Genomic DNA, 20734 nt, shown 5'->3' on the forward strand with positions numbered 1-20734 from the left:
AGAGAACTCAGAATATATCACAACAAAGGAGTATCCCATAACTCAGTACACCTGTTGTACCCGTTATTTGCTTAACAAAGTTCCTTCCTACTTCCACCTTATTATACTGGTAACCATGGGTTATCAAGAAAGGGAAAAATGATGTTCGAAATCCTTTTTTTTTTTCAGTGCGAATAACATGTTAGTGGTAAAGGTGGCAATCTATTTTCCTTTTATGGTGTTTTAATAGTGAGCATCTCTTAAACAATGTGTTAGGTAGAATTCCAACCTCTTCAACTGAAGTTAGCTAGCCAGGTATTGCTGATTTCACAATGTTAATACAGGGACTTTCTCTTGTGTATATAAGTAGGGACTCTTGAAGAGGAATTTTTCACTCAAATGGCTAACCTTATAATCAGCTCTTTGTTCTGCTTCTGCAGATATGCTTGCCGCATAGGCCAGATGGCAGGGTGACCTCAAAATTAACTGAAGACTCATCCTCCCTTTTGCTTTTCTGTATAGATAACAGATGCATTGCCTGAGTTCCTGTCTGAAGCGCTTTGTAACTCCTTGTAACTCTTTGTAACTGCCTCTAACCTGTAGCAGCTCCTGTGCTTTGTAACCTGTTGTAACTGCCTGAGGACAAATTAACCAATTGACCCATGCCAACTGGTCAAATGTAACTACACGGATAAGTCCTACAAAAGCAAAGTTGCATCTGAGCTCGGGGCCCAGATCTTCAGAGCCCTAGCTCTTCTGGGACCGCTAGCGTAATAAACCTGAGTTCTCCAAACCTCTGAGTGGTGCTTGGTTTCTCACTGGTGTGATTTTGCAACATTTCTGCAGCACTCTGAGCCCCTTCTACCTCTGTCTTGGACTGTGGAATGGACTGAGTGTTTGTGTTCCCCACCACACCACATTCATATGTTGAAAATATAACCACCAATGTGGTGAGGTGAGGTGAGGCCATTGAGAGATAATTTCGTAATGAATGGGATTTGTTTTCTTATAAGAAGAGGCACAAGAGCTTTTTCTTTCTCTCTCTGCTGTGAAGATATAGTAAGAAGGTAACCATGTGTATACCACGTAAAGGGCCTTCACCAGAATCTGACCATGCTGGCACCCCAATCTTGGATGTCCAGGCTCCAGAACTGTGAGAAATGAATGTTGTTTAAGCCACTCAGTTTATGGCATTCTGTTGTTACATCCAACACTAAGACAGACCACACAGCCTCATTCAATGGGATGAAGGGTTGAAGAAGAAGGAAAGAACATAGGCCTGCCATAATTTAGACCGCAGGTTGGCAGGTAGATGGCAGGACATGGGGAGCCAGTGGATGATGAGAAGGACCAGCCAACTTTGGGGATTAATGCCCACTGACAGCACAACAAGTTGGAATGGAAGTTGGAAGACCTGACAAGAGATGGCTGTTTCATATCATCTCATCCAGTTGCTACCTTAGCCTGTGCTGAAGAGGGCCCAGGGAATCATCACCTCGGAGAGCTTACAAGGAGACAGCACTGACTTGGACGTATTCTGGGTTTCCCTAGAGGTGCTTTGAGATGGTGGACTGAATGTTACTTTTTAAATCATTTAAAAATTCTTCCCTTTGAAATGCAGAATTTAGAAGGAGAAAAAACAAGAGTGAAAAATAATCTGGATATACAGCATACATCTAACAAAGATGTGTGTTTATGTGTGTATATACATATACATATACATATACATATACATATACATATTCTTGTATGTGGTTTATATATAGATATAAAAACCACATATGAGAATACTCATAACATGCTTCCAACAGCCTAACGGTTGGGGTGAAGGAAAGTATGGTTTCCAGGGCCTGTCTCCCTGTGTTCCATGCTATCACTTACTCTTTATGTGACAATGGGTCATTTCCTTAACCTGCTGGATCTCAGTTTTTCATCTTCAAGATGAACATCATAACAGTAGTTATGAGGATTAAATAAGTTAATTTACATAAAAGACTTGGAACAGTGTTCAATAAATACTACAGAAGTGTTAGCTGTTACAATGATGATGAAGTAAAGAAAACCTAAGCCTTTCGAGGTGGGCTGTGGCAGGACCAGGAGTGAATGTCCACGGCTAGGGTGGAGGATAGCTCCGATCATCAGGTCAAAGAGGAAAGTGGGCCTCAGTGAAGAAGCCTGCTTGGACCCACACGGGAGGAACTACTTCCTCCTGCCAGAGGCATGTTTGTGCTTTTGTTGTAGCCATCCTCTGTCTGCTGCATACCAGCATGCTTGGCTCCCAGGAGACTGTAAGCTCTTTGAGGACGTCGATTCTATTTTTTTCAAGTTTAATCTCCCCCTTCCCCGCTGCAGTGCTGCGTGCAGTGCTGCTTGTAGACCTGGGCTCAGTAAATCATGTGTCTCCTACTGAGTGGAGGAGGAAGAGAATACTAAATACTGTTCAAGGCCTGACATGTGCCAGGACTGTTCTTTCAAAACAAGATTGTATTTTTACACTTTTTCTTTGAAATCATCACTTCTTCCCTTTACAAATGAGCTATCAGAGGCCCAAGGAACTCAGCTCATTTGCCTGAGATCATGCATCAAGTCAGTGATGATATCTGGAAGTGTCTCCCCAGAGGACACTCATTCCCCTTTGGAGCCCAGGGCTGGCACAGAGAAGGAGCAAAGTCTGGCTAGGGCTGCTGTCCTGAGGTGGGTATCCAGAGCAGGTGCATAGGGGGAAGGGGAGGGCTGGGTCTTGATCTCTGCTGAAACAGAGATGTCGTTTCAACTGTAGTTTTTGAAAAATGCCAGTGTATTCCTCATGGGATTTTCTGCAATTCATTTTTGCTCTCATCTTGCACACTATTTATTTACCTAAGCCTTTGTTCTCCTTGAAACTATTTCAGCCACATGTCATTCATTGTGTTAAAATCTTGGGTCCTTTATCCTGCTTAGGTTTTTGTTTTTGTTCCTCGCTACAGCTGCTCTCCATATCACTTAATTCTCTGACTCTGTGGCCTGACACTTACCCGTGGTGGAGGTCACCTTACACTCCCACCCCCATTCTCCTGGGAGTGAGGTTGGGGGAGTAAAATCAGGATCCAGCTTCAGGATCTATTTTTCTTTTCATGTCTCCTTGTTGTCTGAAGCTTGGGGCAAGGTTAGATTAATCAGTCTCAGTGTGGTGGAAACCTGTGACCCTCCTCTGGGGAGATCCTGGCCCCATAGAAACTTGGTCTGGTTTTGGCTCTCACAGCGAATTCCAGGCTTTGAAGAATCTGTCAATGTTCAACTAACCCCAACAAAACCTGTAGAAGTTTTCAGCGGAACCAAAACTTATACCAAGGGAAGAGGTGCTGAGTTTGGTATCAGAGGTTGGGAAGAAAGGAGAGTAGCCTGTCAAGCAAGGTCTTTTTCTCTGAAATTTCAGGTCTCTTCCCTTAGTTTAAGTGTCCTAAAGAGTCTGTCTGAACAAGTACCGTCTCCTTCCTGGCATTTTCCCGAAGCATCTCACTGGTCTGCTCTGTATCATTGAGGATGGATTGTCAGGGCTGCTAGTTTCTATCTCTAAGGCTCAAGGAGTCTTCAAATAATTTTATAATTGAGACCATTTGTCTAGAGGCAAGAAAATGTTGCTGAAGGAAACCTAGTCCAGCTATCTCCTGGGAGAAATTGGACACTAACATTTAGCGGCTCCTGTATCTCAGGCACAAGGCTACTTGCCTCACATGTGGGGTGACCAGCCATTCCAGTTTGCTCAGGACTTGGCAGGGGGGTGGGTGGCTCCTGGGATACTGGAATTATGTCACTGTGAAGTAGATGCCATTATTCTCACCCTATACCTGAGAAGACTGAGGTACAAAGAGGTGGATTAGCTTATGGGAGGCTGTACAGCACCCTTGTGGTACTACTGGGAATCAAATATAGATCTGTCTAACGTCAGGCCCAGAGAGTTCCACCAGCTAAGTCCTTCAGGAGACAAGGCTCCGTCTCTTCCACATTGTGTAGCCCAACAACATTGCACCATCTGATTGTTTTATTCTCCTGAGTCTTTGTTTTACTGTATCTTTTATCTCAAGAGTTAACCGAGATGCCTTTCCTTCCCCTCCCTCTCTCCTCCTCTTGTTAACTGACATAGCTTCTGCCTCACCTCCTCCAGGAGGCCCTCATGGCCATCCAAGCTAGGTCAGGGATCCATACTTTTATTAGACTTATTTAGATCTGAGTCAGTGGCTTATAAGTGTCTGCCTGTACATCTTTCTATTCCGACTAGACTGGGGTCTCGTAGAAAGAAAAGAAACAGCTTCCATCTTTAGATTTCTAGCATCTACCACGGAGCCTGGTTTATAACTGGGGATCAATATCTAGCTGTTGAATTAATTTATAGAATAGCAGAAAGCAACTGTGTGATTTAGAGTCATAGTTTTATATCTGTTTAAGGATTAATTTCATCAGATACCTTTGTGGTACTTGGGCCTGTTCTCTTAGTTTTGGTTTCATATTTTAAGTAAGAAATTTTTGTAAGTTAGCTTGGTCATTTGGATTGGATATCAACCTGAGCCTTTATATGTCCAGTTCCTGTGAGTGAAAAATTGTCTTTTATGAGGTCATAGATGAGACTGACCAAGTAATCTGGAGGCTGTGTTGAGGTTAGAAAGAAAGGAATTTCTGAAATCAAGTTTTTGCTTTGTCTTTACTGTGGATTTTGCTAGTGTTCCTTAAGTCTCAGATTCCCCAGCTATTAGCCTATCTTTGAGATTTGATCTTTCTGGGTAGAAGGGAGGCAGAGGAGTGAGACCTAGTCATTTGGAGGTCTATTCTTTGTTCTCTGGCTTTCTCAAAACTCTCGTGTTGGTTTCAGATTGGTGCACATCTTAGAAGAGTGTAGCAGAAATGATAAATGCCATCACACAGTTGAATTGCAGTATTGATGGTGCTATATGTTATCATGGCTTTGAGAGATATAAACAACTTATGGTTTATTCTCAATAATGTTTAAAATGTTAATCTAGATTGTTACAACTACCTGGTACCTCATCTTTCCTATCTCCCTGGACCCTCCATTATTCTGTCATCAGTTGTATACTCAAGGACAGAAAACAAATGTTCCAATCAATCTAAGTAAACCCAAATAACCCTGGCACAGCCCACACCGTGCTGAGAGTGCCTGAATCGTCATGCCAAGCCCTGGTATTAACACCAAAGCTGAGAATTGTCAATAGTAACGACAATGGTAAAAATATGTTGAGTAAACTATGATCCAGGCACTCACTTAATCTTCACAATAGCCCTATGAGTTACATACTATCATCATTCCAATTTTATAGATCAGAGAATTAAGGCACAGGAAGGTGAAGTGATTTGCCAGGCTTGCCAGACTTGAAATCAGTCAGTCCAATCCTAGGGCCCTCGTTCTTAACCATTATGCCCTAACTAGTTCAAATATGTACAAATATTTAGTAAAAGTCTGTGATATCTCATTTAGACCAAGACCTTCCCTATTATTTTTCCAGCTCTAGAGAAGATAGGGTATTGGGGAGGGAGTTGGTGGTAGTATCGAGGTGTGTAAAATTTTTCTGTAGGTTCATCACAGAGGATTTTAATTTTTAAAGATAAACCTATTGTAGGATTTATATTGGGTGAATTCTAAACCTCATTTTTTTTTTTTTCAAAGCCAAGGTGATGCTTTCTTTGTCAAACACTAGGATCACAGAAATCTTTTCAGCTGTTTCATTCCCTTCATTTGTCGGACTTGAGATGAACCCTTTGGGCTTGCTTTAAAAAGTGGCATTATAACAATAGATCCTGAAAGAGATCTGAGTTCAGCTATGCTGTCTGTGAATGCTTAGAATTCTTGTAAGCGGTTGAAAAGAAAGGAATTAGTTTCTGTGGGCTCCATGAGATTTAGAGTTGGGTAGATCTGCATGTGATACTTTCTTCCCCCGGTCTGTCTCTGAGAGACCTGGAACAAGTTACTTGAAAAACTATGGTCTCATTTTCTCTATCAGTAAAATAATGTGGTAATAGCTGCCAATCAAAAATAGTTATAAGAATTTAATGCAATAGTATTTTCAAAGTGTTAGGCACAAGGCGATTTTTCAACAACCATAAGGATCTTAGTTAGGACTTAACTCTTTTCCAGTGATTCTGACAATTATAAACAAAATATGTGTGAGGCTCCAGTAATAATTTTACTATTATCCATGAGCTGTCAATCGAAACTCTTCAGTAGCTTTTATTGTTAGCCATATTTAAGACACAGAGCATTTGTCCATGATCAAATCTGCAACCTTTATTTATAAAATGTCTGTGCCTTACTAGTATGTGTCTTGTGCTACATACATTCATTCATTTATTAAACAACAACAAAAATTAGTGAGCAGTTTCAAAACCTGCCCTGGTGTCAGTTTGCTCATATTCTAGTAGATGGAGATAGCTATTTAAACAAATACATTACAGATACATTGACAGAATCTTTACAGGGGATGGAGTACAAAGGAAAAGGGCTCTGTAGATTCTCCCTAACTGGGGTGCTCTGGGGAAGAAGGGAGACATGGTTAGGAAAGGCTTCTACTGAAGAGATGAGTCTTCAAATGCAGTCCATGTTTCCCAGATAGATTGTTGGGGGATGGAGTGTTTTGTGGAAACAACGTGAGCAAATGCTTGGTGGCATGGTTGAGCTAGATACATTCAGAAATAAGTAGAAGGCTTCATACTTGTGCCAAGCACTTCTGTAGGTCTTAGATTTAATAGCTTCCATATATTGAGTACTGGTATATTCCTCATATATTAATCCCCACAGAAATTTTATAAGGTAAGTTTTGTTACCCAGAATGTTAAGATATAGAAATTAAGGTTCTAGAGATCAAGGCATTTGCCCAAGGGCATATAAATGAGATTCAAGCCTAAATCTGAGGACAGTGATAATAAAAATAAGAAAAACATCAAAGGTTCATAGTTTTAGGGACATTCTGAATTCCACTGTCAAATTCAGTATCCACTTGCCAGATATGGCTATTAAATTAAAATTGAATAAAATAGAAAATTTAGTTTCTCATTTGCACTAGCCACTTTTCATGGTCAATTGCCTCATGTGCCTGGTGAGAACTGTAGTGGACGGGGCAGATACAAAATATTTCCCTCATCTCAGAATGTTCTATTGGACAGCACTGGTCTAAGCACTTTACATGTATTTACATCTAGTCTTTATAACAATTCTAAGAGAAGGATACTATTATTCAAATTGTGCAGATGTGGAAACTGAGGCATAAAGAAGCTATGAAATGTAATCAAAGTCACATGATGAACAAGTCCATGTTTTTAAGCATATTATAATTACAACCCCATATGTTATATAACATGAGTGAATATGAGTCAAAAGAATAGAGTTGTTTCTTGTATACAGACTGATGTTTGGTCCTCTGCAGAGAAAATGGCTTCCATATGCTTCTTACCATTCCAGGAGCTAATGATTATTGGCGCAAGCTTTACATACAAGAGACTGGTCTTCTCCAGGGACCCTCCTCCTTAGCCAGCTTAGTCAAGCAACTCATTTGATAAAATTGATCAGTTGGTTCGTTTCTCCAAATGGCCAGATCAAGAGTGTCAAGTTCATACAGTCTTGGATAATGTTCAAAACCCTTCTCATCCTTTTTTTCTTTTAAAGAAGGTGTCTGAGGCGGTTATTTCAAGATGATCTTTTTCAAGATACAAACACATCCATAGAACACCTTTTTATTTTTCCAACATGGGGATAAAACTTCAGATTAGGAGATTGAAAATCCTGGTTTGAGCCCTACCTCTGCCCCTAAGCAGCTAAATCAACTTGAGTTACTTCACCCTCTAAAATTAAGTTTTTTTTCAACTGGAAATAAAATAACATATATCACAGGATTTACTAAAAGCTAAATGAAGGGTACAATGTTTGAGGATGCTTTGCAAGCTATAAAGTACTTTATATAGCTATAAAGTATGAGATAATTATAACACAAATACTAGAACTTGAGATGTTTTTCTTCTGTATAACCCTTTAAAGTTTTCAAAGCAGTTGTGGCTAGATAAATTACAGGATAACCTACTCTTAATCATAACATTTGTGAAGTCTTTTTTCTTTTACATAAATATAGTAGATATTCAATAAATATATAGGTGGAAGGATAAATGGTTGGTAGAGGGAGGGGAGGGAGGGAGATAGCACATAAGGGTGAAAGAGAGTTTTTCATGAAGTTTTAATTTTTCCTTTTTAGTTTTGTTTTAAAACATATTCCTTGATATCAGCTATGTTTTCATTAATGTTGAAGGGTAGGAGTCATTAAATTAGAGGCTCTGAATTGATTCATTGGCTCGGTAAGCTTATTATCTTACTATTTGTTTGTTTGTTTTTTTTTCATTGAATAATAATTTATCCGGCAACTATCATTAGCTGAGCATTGTGCAAGTTTCAGGGAAAACACACCTGAATATGTCACTGTTTTATATGTGTGTGCCTATTTCTTCAGCTGTTAATTTTTCCTTTTAAACTTCCTGTAGAATGCTGAATAAACTGACACTTGTACAGCCATGTGAAGGGCCCCAGCAGTGTTGAGGGCTGCGCTTGTCAAAATCTCATCCTGTGAATTGTTTCCTGATGTTACATGTGCAGCCCGTGATTCCTCTGTGGATTGTGAAATGTGTTTGTTCAGAAAGGAGAAAGCTCCTTCTGCCCTTTGTTGCTTTCCCTGTTCAGTCCTCTCTTCTCAGGGATGACCCGTCTAAGCTCTCTGTGGCCAAAGGAAAAATGAGCTGGGTCAGCTCTTGGGTTCATGTGGTTTCATGATGGGCATCAGCTCTGCACTGCTGTTGAATCAAGTGGGCATTAGGCAGAGTATAGAGAACCTCTTATGAGGGGAAATTGGACGTTACCTACATCTTGCTGGTGCTGTATGAGCCCGGCCTGAGGTTATCTAATGTCAGAGGGATGAGATTGGAGGATCTTGGGAAGCATTTTTTTCTGCCTTCCTGTTTACCTGGTATTTTAGAAGAAGCACTGTGTATATCGTGTACTGAAAGTGACTAAGAAAGGACCTCCATTTGGAATCCATTTCTCTTATTGTGATGTGAGGGAACATTTCACCCTTTCAGGTCGGTTGTGATAGAATCAGAGCCCAAACTCAGATTTTTGAACTCTAAACCCATGGTACTTACTAATGTTCCGTGGTAACTGACACTTCCAGATGCATTCCTGTATACAAGACAATTCTGACATCTTAAAGTGAGAGAGGATAGAAATAACAGGGGCTTTGGAATCAAACAGCACAAGGTCCAATCCTGGCACTGCTTGTTCTTATATCTGTGTGATCTTGGACAAGTTACTTGAACACTCCGATTCTTGCTTCTGCATCTGTCGAAGGAGAGAAAGCATATTTATGTTTTATGGATGTTGTAAAGATTAAATGAGATAGTACTTAAAGTACTTAGCATAGTACCCAGCCTTTCATAGATACCTGGTATGTTTGCTAGAAAGGAAGAAAGGATATAACTGTTTTTTGAAAAGAGTTAAGATGATGTTGATGATAATGGTGGTGATGGTGGTTAGGGTCATGGTGGTAGTGGTGATGGTGACATAACTACCATTAATCAAACTTTTGTTTTTAAACATTTCCTCAGTATCAAAGCAACTATGTGATATTGTTTATTTCTTCGTTCTATACAAGGACTTTCTGTCTCCAAATTTTATTCCTTTCTTATTATAACACACTAGTAGTTCTTAAATTCTAAGCCTTACTGTATCAACAGTGAATCTGCGTATTAGAGAAGAAACAAATACTTTCCATACATTTCTTTTTTCCCATTTTAACCACTATTCAAGATTGAATGATCCTGTAAGATACACTTTGCTGGGTTTCATATACATGGAACCAGTAAATGTGGATCATCACCAGAAATTCCTGGAACTTATTTTAAAGTGTGGACCAGCAATGGCCAACACCTTTTCTGTTAAGGATCTCAGGATCAATATCTTTAAGATCCCAATATTTCGATATATACAGGTAAGTAAACATTGACCACATGACTGTTGGGTTTTTATCTTGGAGAAAATTCTAAAAATCAGCAGTTTGGAATCAAATGACCTGAACGTGACTCCTGCCCCTGCTTCTGGTGAGCTGTCTTACCCTAGTTAAGTTACTTCTCATTTCTAAGCTTCGGTTTCCTTATCCATAATGAGGATGATGAGACTACTAATCACATTCAGGAGTTGTGAGAATAAAATGAGACAGGTACCGGGGGGGAGGGGTGCAAAAAGTTCAGTTAAAATGAGCACATATCTAGGGTTGCTTCCTATCTAAAAGCCTGTGTACCCTGAATTGAGAACTGAATAATTCAGAGTTTACCCAGAAAAGCATAAACCACTCTGTGAAAAAGGGAATTTAATACCCTCAAATGGTGACCCAGAGATGGAAGAGATAAGAAGGGCTACATGCCCTGTGAAGCAAAGCAGAGATCATCAAGACAGAAGCTGCTACCACCGCTATGCTGGTGAAACAAAGGAGGTGCTGTTCCCTAAGACCAAGGGTGGTGGACACCAGCAGGTGTTGGCGTCACGGTGGCCTTGTCTGCAGAGCTGGAGATGAGGAGAAGCAGCTACCAGACATCGGGGAAGTGGGGCGGAGGAGACGTGCTCTGGCTTCCCACTTCCTTCAGCCCTCAGATCTGCTGGCCAACCATGACTGACGTAGAGTCTGAGAATGGCAGTCTGCCAGGGCAGCCCCACAGTACTGAGCGGAGAGTGGGACTTGTCGAAAGTCAGTAGGCCCAGGACTCTTGCAGGCTGAATCCCAGACCTCAGACTCCTGGTGGCTGGGACCTAACTGCTATGACAGCTGACACAGAAAGTTTGAAAGAATCTTACTTCCCCCTGCTGCCGAGTCTCTGAACAATAGAGGTTTACAAATGACTGGGATTGGGAAGATAGAATTTGGAAAAAATGTATTGGAAAAACCTAGGAAGTTGTTGGAATGTAAGAGGCCTTTAAGTGGCCATTAGATCCTGCTTTCTGGAAAGTCCTCCCTGAGTAGCCAGCGCCTTCAATATCTGGGGACTTGTGGAGGAGACACCCCCAGACTTCTTTTCACTTGGCTACCTCCTACAGAGCTCAGCATAGACCTACCTCCTTGTGAAACTTCTCAGAACCCCTACATGCATGCTCAGCTGCCCCTGCAGTTTCTCCTGTAGCATACTCGTCCCTGCATCAAAATGCTCCACTTACGGTCCTCTCTCCCTTCCTTCACAACTGTGGGCACCCCAGAAGAGGGACTTGGCTTCTTTATCTGTGCATCCCCAAGCATTTGTGCTTTCACTTCCTGCTCTGTGCTAGCAACCTTGGTTGGGGCTGTGCTGCTAAGTGCTTGGGTATGGCAGTGCCAGCTTCCTGCAGCTTTTATAATAAAAAAAGGCAGATGATGTATGACTTTTTAAAATTACTGGTGTCTTGTATGCTAGGGAAGTTCATGGGTTCATGAGAACATTGAACAGGGAGACTCCATTTTTTCCTGGAGAATCAGGGAAGCCTTCTGAGTTAGGAATAAACAGGAACTAGCTCCACTGAGAGGTTGGAGAATGGTGTTTCAGAGGAGAGCAAATGCAAAGGTTTTGGAGTGAGAAAGAGCATTGCATATAGAAGATGGAGAACAAGGGTGGCATTGCTTGGAGCTGATGGGGATAGCAGGAGCTGTTCTCCCCTGCATCCTAGTCTCCTCTGTGCCCTGCCCTGACCAGTTTTCACCTCCTGCCTGTGTTATAGTTAGGAATGTTTTCATGTTTGCAGCTCCTATATCATGCGTACTGTATAGTTTTGTGCATAGAATAAATTATAATTCCAGGCTCTGAAAGTCTCTTTAGATCTTTCATCACATTTGTAATTTCATTTGCCGAGCGTTATCAAGAAATACAATCTGCGTGGAGAAGAAGCCTGAGTCTATACCATTTATGAGAAAATCTCTGCTATTTGGCATTCTTTTAACAGAAATTGTCTTTACTGTGAGTTCTGCATTAAGTAGTAGTAAGAATGGTGGCTGAGAGATGCCAAAAAGATTCTATCATCAACCTACTCTGTTGCCTTCTTTGAGATTGAAATGTGATGTGTTAAACCAGATTCTGTTCAGCTCTGTTCCTTACTAGCTGTGTGTCCTTGGACAGGTCATTCAACCTTTGCAGAGGCCTTTGTTTCTCCACTAACTCGTGTGGCATCAATAACAACCTGACAGGCTTAATATAAAATGAGACCATGCATGTAAATATTAAGCATAGTGCCTGGTATTTATTGAGCACAAATATCACTGATAGCTGCTGCCTTTATTAATCTAATTACATTTACTATTATTATTACAGTGTTGAATGCTCTCCATTTACCAGAGTAAAGCAAAACCAAAACAGGTTTCTTAGTTTTCCCAAGGCAGGCAAGTATGCTCTTTTGGTTTCTATTTGAGACTGACTTCCACATGGAACGCTTTCTCAATGTTGTTTGGTTATGGGAAAAAAAATGTTTTATGCTTGTTTTTAGCTATCCTTTTTTTTCTTTTTAAAAAAAGGGGATTTTGTTTTGTTTTGCTTTCTCACAGGAGTGATTGGAGCAGATGTGAGGGGGCACGGCCTCGCCTGTGAGGGACAGCCAGTGACGTCACGGTTGGCTGTCATCTGTGGAACATCTTCTTGTCACATGGGGGTGAGTCTGCCAGGCCAAAGGCGGGGCTGCCACACTCAGGGGAGAGCAGCCCAGAGGAGATTTGAGCTGCTGGCCCTTTCACTCCCTCAGCTTCTTGCATTCCTGCCACCCGTGCTTTGTCTCGCCGGAAGCCCAGCTCTCGCTCCAACAGCCCTGTTTAAATTTGCCAGATATTTTTCTTGGGCCAAATTTTTAAAAAGTGTGAAAAGGGTTGAGTCTGCCTTTGACATCACCCTGGACAGAGATCCAAGGCAGTGTGAGGGGTGTAATCGGATCCAAAGATGGCAAAGCCTCACTCCCAGATTGATCTGTCCCTAATGGGTAGTGGAGTCTTCTCTGCAGAGGGGTGTCTGTTTTCCTTGGCCGCTGAGCTCTCTCTCAATCAATATAAATCTATCTCCCTGGGAGCGGCCTGATGATCTATAGAATTAGGCTGCATATCATGACTTCAAAAGAACACTGATAAGCAATTTTCACTTTGTTAATTTTTCTCCATGAATTAGTGGAAAGGCTTTCTCCAAGATTGCAGTTAAAATTTAGTGCCTGCCCTAAAATTTATATCTTTTTTAAATGCATGAGTTTGAAAGCATTCCATTTCGATAAGTACTCATTTCTACCATATTTTTATTTAAAAGTCATTACTCTGTTAAACTTGCATGGATGACTCCTTGGATTTTTCCCAGATGAGTAAAATAGAGGAGAGAGTGGGGGAGAGGAGGAAGGGAAATGGGGGAGACGCAGTGGGGTGAGCAAGGATTAGAGTGGGATACACAGTCTAGAGCAGGAGCTCAGAACTGTGGAGGGAATCATGAGCGATAAGAAACTGTTTAATAACGGTAGGGACCAATGAACCTTTTTTACTATTAAGTATTTTGGTTGAGTAAATATTGATATATTTACTTACTTGCTGATCATCTGCTCTCGTGTCTGAGGCTGTTCTAAATTTTGGGGAACAAAAGGATGACATAGGGCCTCTCATCGGTGAGATAGAATTAAAACAGGTATTCTAATACAAGGCCCCAAAATATAGATTCAGATGAACGTCTGATACTGAGCATCTGTTATATGCCAGTCATTGTGCAAGGTGTTCCCCCGCCTCTTTCTTCCCCTCAGCAGCCCTATTGTAAGGCTTAGCCGTCCTTGAAGAAAGAGACCTACAGAAGCCTAAGATCACCTCAAATGAGACACGCCCACCAGGGCAGCCAGCCCTATTTCTCTTGACATGAGTCTACACTTGCTAGCTTGTCTTCACTGAATACTGACTTAAACCTTTTTAAATAATCCTCTACTTTCACAGGGACACATCTAATCTAGTTTCTCCTGTGAAGTTTGAATTTCATGCATTTTTACCCTACTCAATTCAGATTTCTGAGCAAAATCAAATCCAAATGAATGTGAGTCACTCTGTGACATTCCCGCTTCTCACTCCACTTGTCTCTTAATTGGGATGATACTTTTCCTAAAGTATCCATTTTACAAATTAAGCAACTAAGGCATATAAATGTCCAGTAATTTTCGCAGGGTCACAAAGCTATTAAGCTAGAGCTGAGAACTCAGATCTCACCCCATCTTATTCCTAAGTGCATCCTCCTCGATGCCTCAGTGTATTATGTAAGATGATAGTGCGCCATAGAAGAAAGGAGAAAGCGTGGGCTTCAGAGTCATCCAGATGTGGGTTTGGACATTAGCTCATGTACTCTTGGGCCCTGTGAGCTGAGATGAGATACTTAACTTCCGAGCCTCAGATTCTCCATCCACCACATTGTGGGTAATGATGCCAGTCTCACAGGGTTGCTGGGCAATATGAGTTATGTACATGCATACCTAGTACATTATAGACACTCAGAAATAGTGGGATTCTCATTACACTTTCCTAGTGATATAAAAGGCTCACACGAAGCAACTGTTTGGTCTTTACCGAGGTTGATGGGCAGCTGCAGTTGGTTGCAATGAATGAGGGTCATAAAATGCCAGTTTATTATGGTTGTGTTGTACTGGAAATAAAGCCCCCACCCCCACCCTGCTTTGTACTTGGGAGTGGGAAGGGACCTTCTGAGCCAGGGGGATTAATCATCAGCTTTAATGTTATGTGGTGAGGGCGAGACTGTGGTCATGCTGGCATCGGAAAGTGTCTTTGATCTTACTCAGGTGCTGGGCGCCCAGCGAGCCAGCAACAATAACACCTTTGTGAGGTCTAGAAGAGGTGCAGGTCTGAGGAAACACTCCCAGGGAAACTCAAGGACCCCCTTTGTTGTGGTTCTGGCAAATAAAACCACCAACTGTCAGGAAAAATTCACCAAACAGAACACAGAGACCAGAGGGGGCTGCAGGCTTTTCAAAAAATGGTTTTCAATCTGATCTGAAGGATTCCCTTTCTTCCTTTTTGCTCATTGCTGACGTTTCTAAATCAGTAGGTTGATGGAAACGAAACTCTCAGGAACATTTTATGCTATACAGGTTACCTCTTTCTAGATCACCTGGAATAAATGAACGAATCCCAAGTTAAGAGAATATTGGTAAATACTTAGAAGCTTCTAAGTATTTACTTGTTACTTCCAGGAATCTGGAGAAAAAGCCTGAGGTTGAACATAACACTAGCTAATCAGGCCTTTGATATTTTAGAAGATACAAGTGTGAGCTGCACATTTATCTTCCTTGTAGATGATTTAATTAACAAGAGAAAAAAAAATACTCTTCTTTTTTTTCACTCCATGAAAGCAGAGCTGCTTGTTCAGAGTTAATTACAAGCAAGTCACCAAAACCCAAGATAATACACAGAAGGGGTTAGCCAGAGTTTGAAGAGTCACGGGGTTAGATGGAGCTGATCCTCGCCATCGCACCAGCACCCCTGTTCTTGTGCTGTCAAGTCAGGTTGTCACTTGGCAACTTGTCTTCCAGTTAGCATGTCAGATGGAGAGAGTACCCTGGGAAGTGGGTGGGAGAGTACTGAAGAGGTAAAGTTTAAACAGAACAATAGGTTGGTGAGAACTAAGAATTATATCTGTGTCTTAAGTCACTCAGAATTTAATTTTCTGCAGAATCTTAGATGAATGTAGGGAGGGTGTTCACTATCACTTAGTGGGTGTGAAATCTCCAAGATATAGGCTAAGCTGGCCCCATCACTTTGTGAGTTTAGGTAAGATACTTCATTTTTTGGTGCCTCAGTTTATTCCTCTGTTAACTGTGAGCAATAATGTTTACCCATAAAGTTGTTTTGATGATTAAATATGGTAATCTTTATAAACAGCTTAGCACCGTACCTAGCACCAAATCTCTAATATGGTGTTGTGATTAAAAATGGTTCATTAAGGCTAGAATGATCTGTGCGGTAATGGATTAGATGTAGGGGCATCAGAATGAACTCATGTTTAGTTTTATTTAGTTACAGATGGACACATATGGAAACATTTACAGACATGTATAGGTATACAGGTTACTAAACATATTTCCCAGCTCTGACAGCTGAGAGGGCCTAGGAACAAGTATATCCCAACAGCTAGTTGTTACAAGCATACTTGGGGCCCACTCCTTGCTTTCTAATACTATTTTCCAATAAAATGAACCAGGACCCCTTGGAGAAAAGGTTGATTTAGGGCCGGGGCAGGAAATAGACAAGGTGAGCCTGGTGCATCTTGTAGCACTGAAAAATACAGAAGTGCTACAAAAAAAAAAAAAAAAAGATGGAGTCTCAGGAGCCAACTGAGGGAGCTCCCAGTGGCCAAAACTGGAACAATTTGAGCAGCAAAATAAAGTAGTACTGGATTGTCATCTAAAGTAAAACACAAATATAATGAGTCCATAATGATATAGATAAATCTTCTATATCTATAGAAGAGATGAATCTTCCCCATGCAGAAGAGTTCCGAAAAATTTATGTATCTATTCCACCATAAGGAGGTGGAGCTGCACATAGTGACTTCCTTCAAAGCAAGGCAGGAAAAAAAGAGAAAAAGAATGGAGCAATCTGACAAACAAGACCTTTGCCAGGTGATCAAGGTCAATATCAACAGTGATAAGTCTTTGGTAAGTATGCAACATTGATACGATGTGGTGAGAATGGCACTTTATCTTTGTTATATCCCCCTCGAAAACCTATAACCACAGTCTAATCATAAGAAAAACATTAGGCAAATCCCATTTGAGGGACATTTTACAAAATAGTTGACCAGCACTCTTCAAAGCTGTCAAAGTCATCAAAAAACAAGGAAAGTCTGGAAATTATCTCAATCAAGAGGAGCCTAAAGACAGGTGACAACTAAATGCAATGTAGTGTCCTAAATGGGATCCTGGAACAGCAAAATAGCATTAGATAAAAACTAAAGAAATCTGAATAAAGTAAGACCTTTAGTCAGTGATAATATATCAGTATCTTTCTTTAATCGTGACATATGTACCTAATGTAAGATACTAATGATAGGAGAAACTGGGTGTGGGGGATATGGGAACTCTCTGTACTATGTTTACAATTCTTTTGTAATTAAAGCATTCTAAAATTAAGTTTTTTTTTTTTTAAAAAAATATATCATTCATTAAGTTATGCACTCATTAAGAAAACATTTTCTTGTATTTGCCTGGCTAAGTGATAGAGGTATTAAAGTAAATAAGATAAAGTGTCCTCACTGAGAAAGACAGACAAGAAGATCACTATAATGTAAAATGGTAATGACTACAGTAAACACACGATGAGTGTGGTGGGCATATGGAGAAGGGGCCCACTCAAGTCATCAGTAGGCAAGGAAGTTTTCCTAGAAGATGTGATGTTTGCAGGATCATGGTTTCCCTGCTGCCACCAGGAGACTTCCTGCCAGCTCAGTTTCAGGCTCTAGGCCCTGTCCTCACTCTTCTCCACTTTGTTTTTCTCTTCTGTGACCACAACACCATGCAGCTGACTTACTCTGTGGCCTGGATGGGATGTGGCTATGGACAGGCCCACTGGGAGAACACACCACAGGAAGGGAAAACAGCCACGTGCTTTGAACTGATGATCTTCTATTAGCAGGATGTCACAGCTAAGAAGAGTGGGCAAGTGGGGCCAGTTTTTCTGTCTTGATCCCTTTAGCAGGTGGCATTGATAGAGGTCATAAGAAAGGAAGAGAGGGAAGGTAGTTTATGTGCTACAAATAAGACCACTGTTATTCCTACCAATGAAAGAACTGGGGTACTGTGCATAAAGTATTTTGTTCCTTCTTTATTCAGCAGGACGTGCTGATGTCAGCCCTTTAGGAACTAGTATTCTCAGGAAACTCTCCACATTGAGGCTAGCCCTGGACCCTGCAACCACATAAATTGAAAGCAGATTAAATCCTAGGTATTGATTTGGTAAGGACAGGGTGAATGCTGTTTAATGCACAAGAGACAGTTCATGCACTAAAGAAGTTCAGGGTATTATTCGTCCTAGGATTTGAGGCAGGACAGTTCTGTGCTGTGCTAGTTGGAGGATGTTTAGCATCCCTGGCTCAGCCTCAGTCATTTTGAGGAGACAGGCAATAGTAATTATTGTTACTATCTGTTGAATACCTATTGCACACCAAGCACCATGCTAAGTTCTTTATGTCATGTAATCAGCTCAGCAATACTGTGAGGTAGGCACCATTACTGTCTCTATTTTATAAGTGACGAAACTGAGGCAAAAAGCAGTTAAATGGGTGACCCCATGTGCAGGAAGGGGATGCTTTTCTGAGCTCTCTAAAAGACTAACCCCAGAGTTTTTGCTCTTCCCTTTTGGTTTAATAGCTACTCTCAAAAGCACAGAGGAGAGGAGGAGCAGACTCAATTAAAATATGGACAAATGTTGGGTACAGACAGCTCACCAAAATATATGAATGACAAACACCTGAAATGATGTTTAACATCATTAACCATTAAAGAAATACAAACTAAAAACACCATGAGATCCATTACACACTTACTAAACTGGCTAAAGGTGTGGCAAGGATGCAGGGAACTGGAACTCTTGTACACCACTGGTGGGAATGTGAAGTGGTGCAACCACTTTGGAGAAGAGTTTAATGGTTTCTTATAAAGTCAACGTACACCTCTCGCGTGATCCAACCATTCCATTACTATAAAAGCTGGCAGGGCTGTGTATCCCCATGTTTCTGGAATCCCACCAGGAACATAGTACAATCAGGTGAAATAAGGCCTCTCGGAAGGTCAGAAACAAAAGTTTTTGGCAAAAGCTCTTACTAGCTGAATTCCGCTTTCCACAAAAGATGATAGCTTGCCTTGAAGAATAGTAGAAGAAACAGAGGGAAAAAAATGAAATTGGTAGCAATAACAATAATGGTTGATATTTACTGCATGCTTATTGTAGGCTAAGAAATTTGAATATATTATTTTATCTAACCTGCATAATAACCTTATGCAATTATTAGAATTATCTTCCCATTTTACAGAGACTGAACCTTGAGTACTTACCCAAGGTCACATAGCGAGTGAGTCCTAGACGTAGGTTTCCAACTCAGGCTGTTTGGTTCCAGAGCTTATACTTTTGGCTTTCCGCAGAACAATGAGACTGAGGCTGGGGGATGGGCTGGCCATGTGCATGTGTGTTTTGTGAGAATGGGGGTGAAGTGATTATAAGGTAGGTTCTTCTCAAAACCTGATGTGGATTGCAAGGTTAGGGCTAGATTGCAACTAGCCCACACTGCTCTTATTTTTTCTCCTTCCTAGTCTTTCAAATCACTGCCTTTCAAGAGGCCACCAGTCTAATGATAACAATAAAAATAAACAACATCACTTGTCACCATTGTTCCCTGAAGGAGAGGAGTATTTATGAGACTTTTTATTTTATCTTCTCTGTTTCCCTGCTGCTCTGTGGTTAAGTCCCGAACTAGGCAATTTGAAGACATGCAGCTGACTTCCCAACTCATGAAGATGTTTTTGTGTTCTGGAAGACCATAAAATGAAAACCACATCGATTTTTTTTTCCTTTTTTTATTTACCACTCATCTGCTGTGGGTGACTCTGATACTGTGGCTGCTGAGGGCAACCTAGCAGTTATGAAACTGTTTGTGCTTTTCCAGTGGTTCAGTGTGGATGAAAAAGATGCTGAAGATAAGCCATTGTAGAGCCCTCACTAAGTACCAGGTACCGTGCCAAGGGCCTCAACACGCATCAGCTTATTTGTTCCACATACGTTTAATTCAGGGGTTTTAGAACTTTCGCCTTGTGGCTTTTCCCTTGTTTTTTCATCCTCTCTCTCACTTTTCTTGTGTATTCGAAAGGCCTCTTTTTTCATATGGTAATTACATTTTCATATTTTTTTGTTCCCTGGGGCCATCAGAGGAGTTTGGGATAGTTTCTGTTCTTCTACATAATCATTAAAGCACCAGGAGACATAACATCTAAATAACCAAAGATCTCCGAAGAACCCATGAGAAATTTTTTGAGCAATCATCGATGAAGTATTCAGATTGAAAGTCTCTTCCTAATGGACATTAGGGGAAAAAAAGTTTAAATGGAAAAAGTAAGTGGACATTTTGACCATGTTCTTAAATTTGGGATATATTTAGCTCAAAAAAAAAAAGAATGAACATCTTAAATCTTAAAGTGGTGAAAGTTACTGTAATGTATTTTTTTTAAACCATTTTACTGAAAGGCAATTCATATACCATAAAATTCACCTCTGCCATGTATTTTTTAAAACTTCTAGAGAACTCAATTTAGTGATGTTTAAGAAAGAGAAAGATTTAATGCCCATCTTTTAGGTTGCATTATGGAATGATGCCAGCATGTGGTCTTTATGTTACAGAGGTAACAGAGAAATATCACAAAACAGTAAATTTCCATTTACTTGCGCTTCATGTAGTACCTGACACATGGTATGGGTCCAATAAATATTGGATTTACTGAAGAACAGACAGAAATATATGGGTTGCAACCATCAAGATTTGTTGGAGAAAAAGTCATGCCATACCAGTTTGATTTCCTGTTTCGATGGATTGACAGACTATGTAAACTTATCAGTCTTCAGTGGGGCTTTAGGTTCTTTCCTTGATTAATTGACCATTCCCACTGGACACAGCAGCATTGACCAATTCAGCCACAAAATTCCATCCACCTAAGAAC

General features: G+C 40.7%; 1 protein-coding gene across 14 annotated transcripts in view; it reads left to right on the top strand.

Moving 5' to 3' along the window:
* Positions 1-20734, top strand: part of FGGY (FGGY carbohydrate kinase domain containing) — a 401184-nt gene that overhangs the window by 197922 nt on the left and 182528 nt on the right. For all 14 annotated transcript variants that reach the window (XR_001598827.2, XR_004955141.1, XR_004955142.1 and 11 more), the window contains one exon: positions 12561-12664. Coding sequence is in view for 10 of the 14 variants with exons in the window: in XM_016159901.2 (XP_016015387.1) it covers positions 12561-12664 (104 nt within the window). In the remaining 4 variants the exon portion in view is untranslated. The remainder of the gene's footprint in view (positions 1-12560; positions 12665-20734) is intronic.

The sequence above is a fragment of the Rousettus aegyptiacus genome, unplaced genomic scaffold (assembly GCF_014176215.1).
Source record: "Rousettus aegyptiacus isolate mRouAeg1 unplaced genomic scaffold, mRouAeg1.p scaffold_m13_p_1, whole genome shotgun sequence".
NCBI lineage: Eukaryota > Metazoa > Chordata > Mammalia > Chiroptera > Pteropodidae > Rousettus > Rousettus aegyptiacus.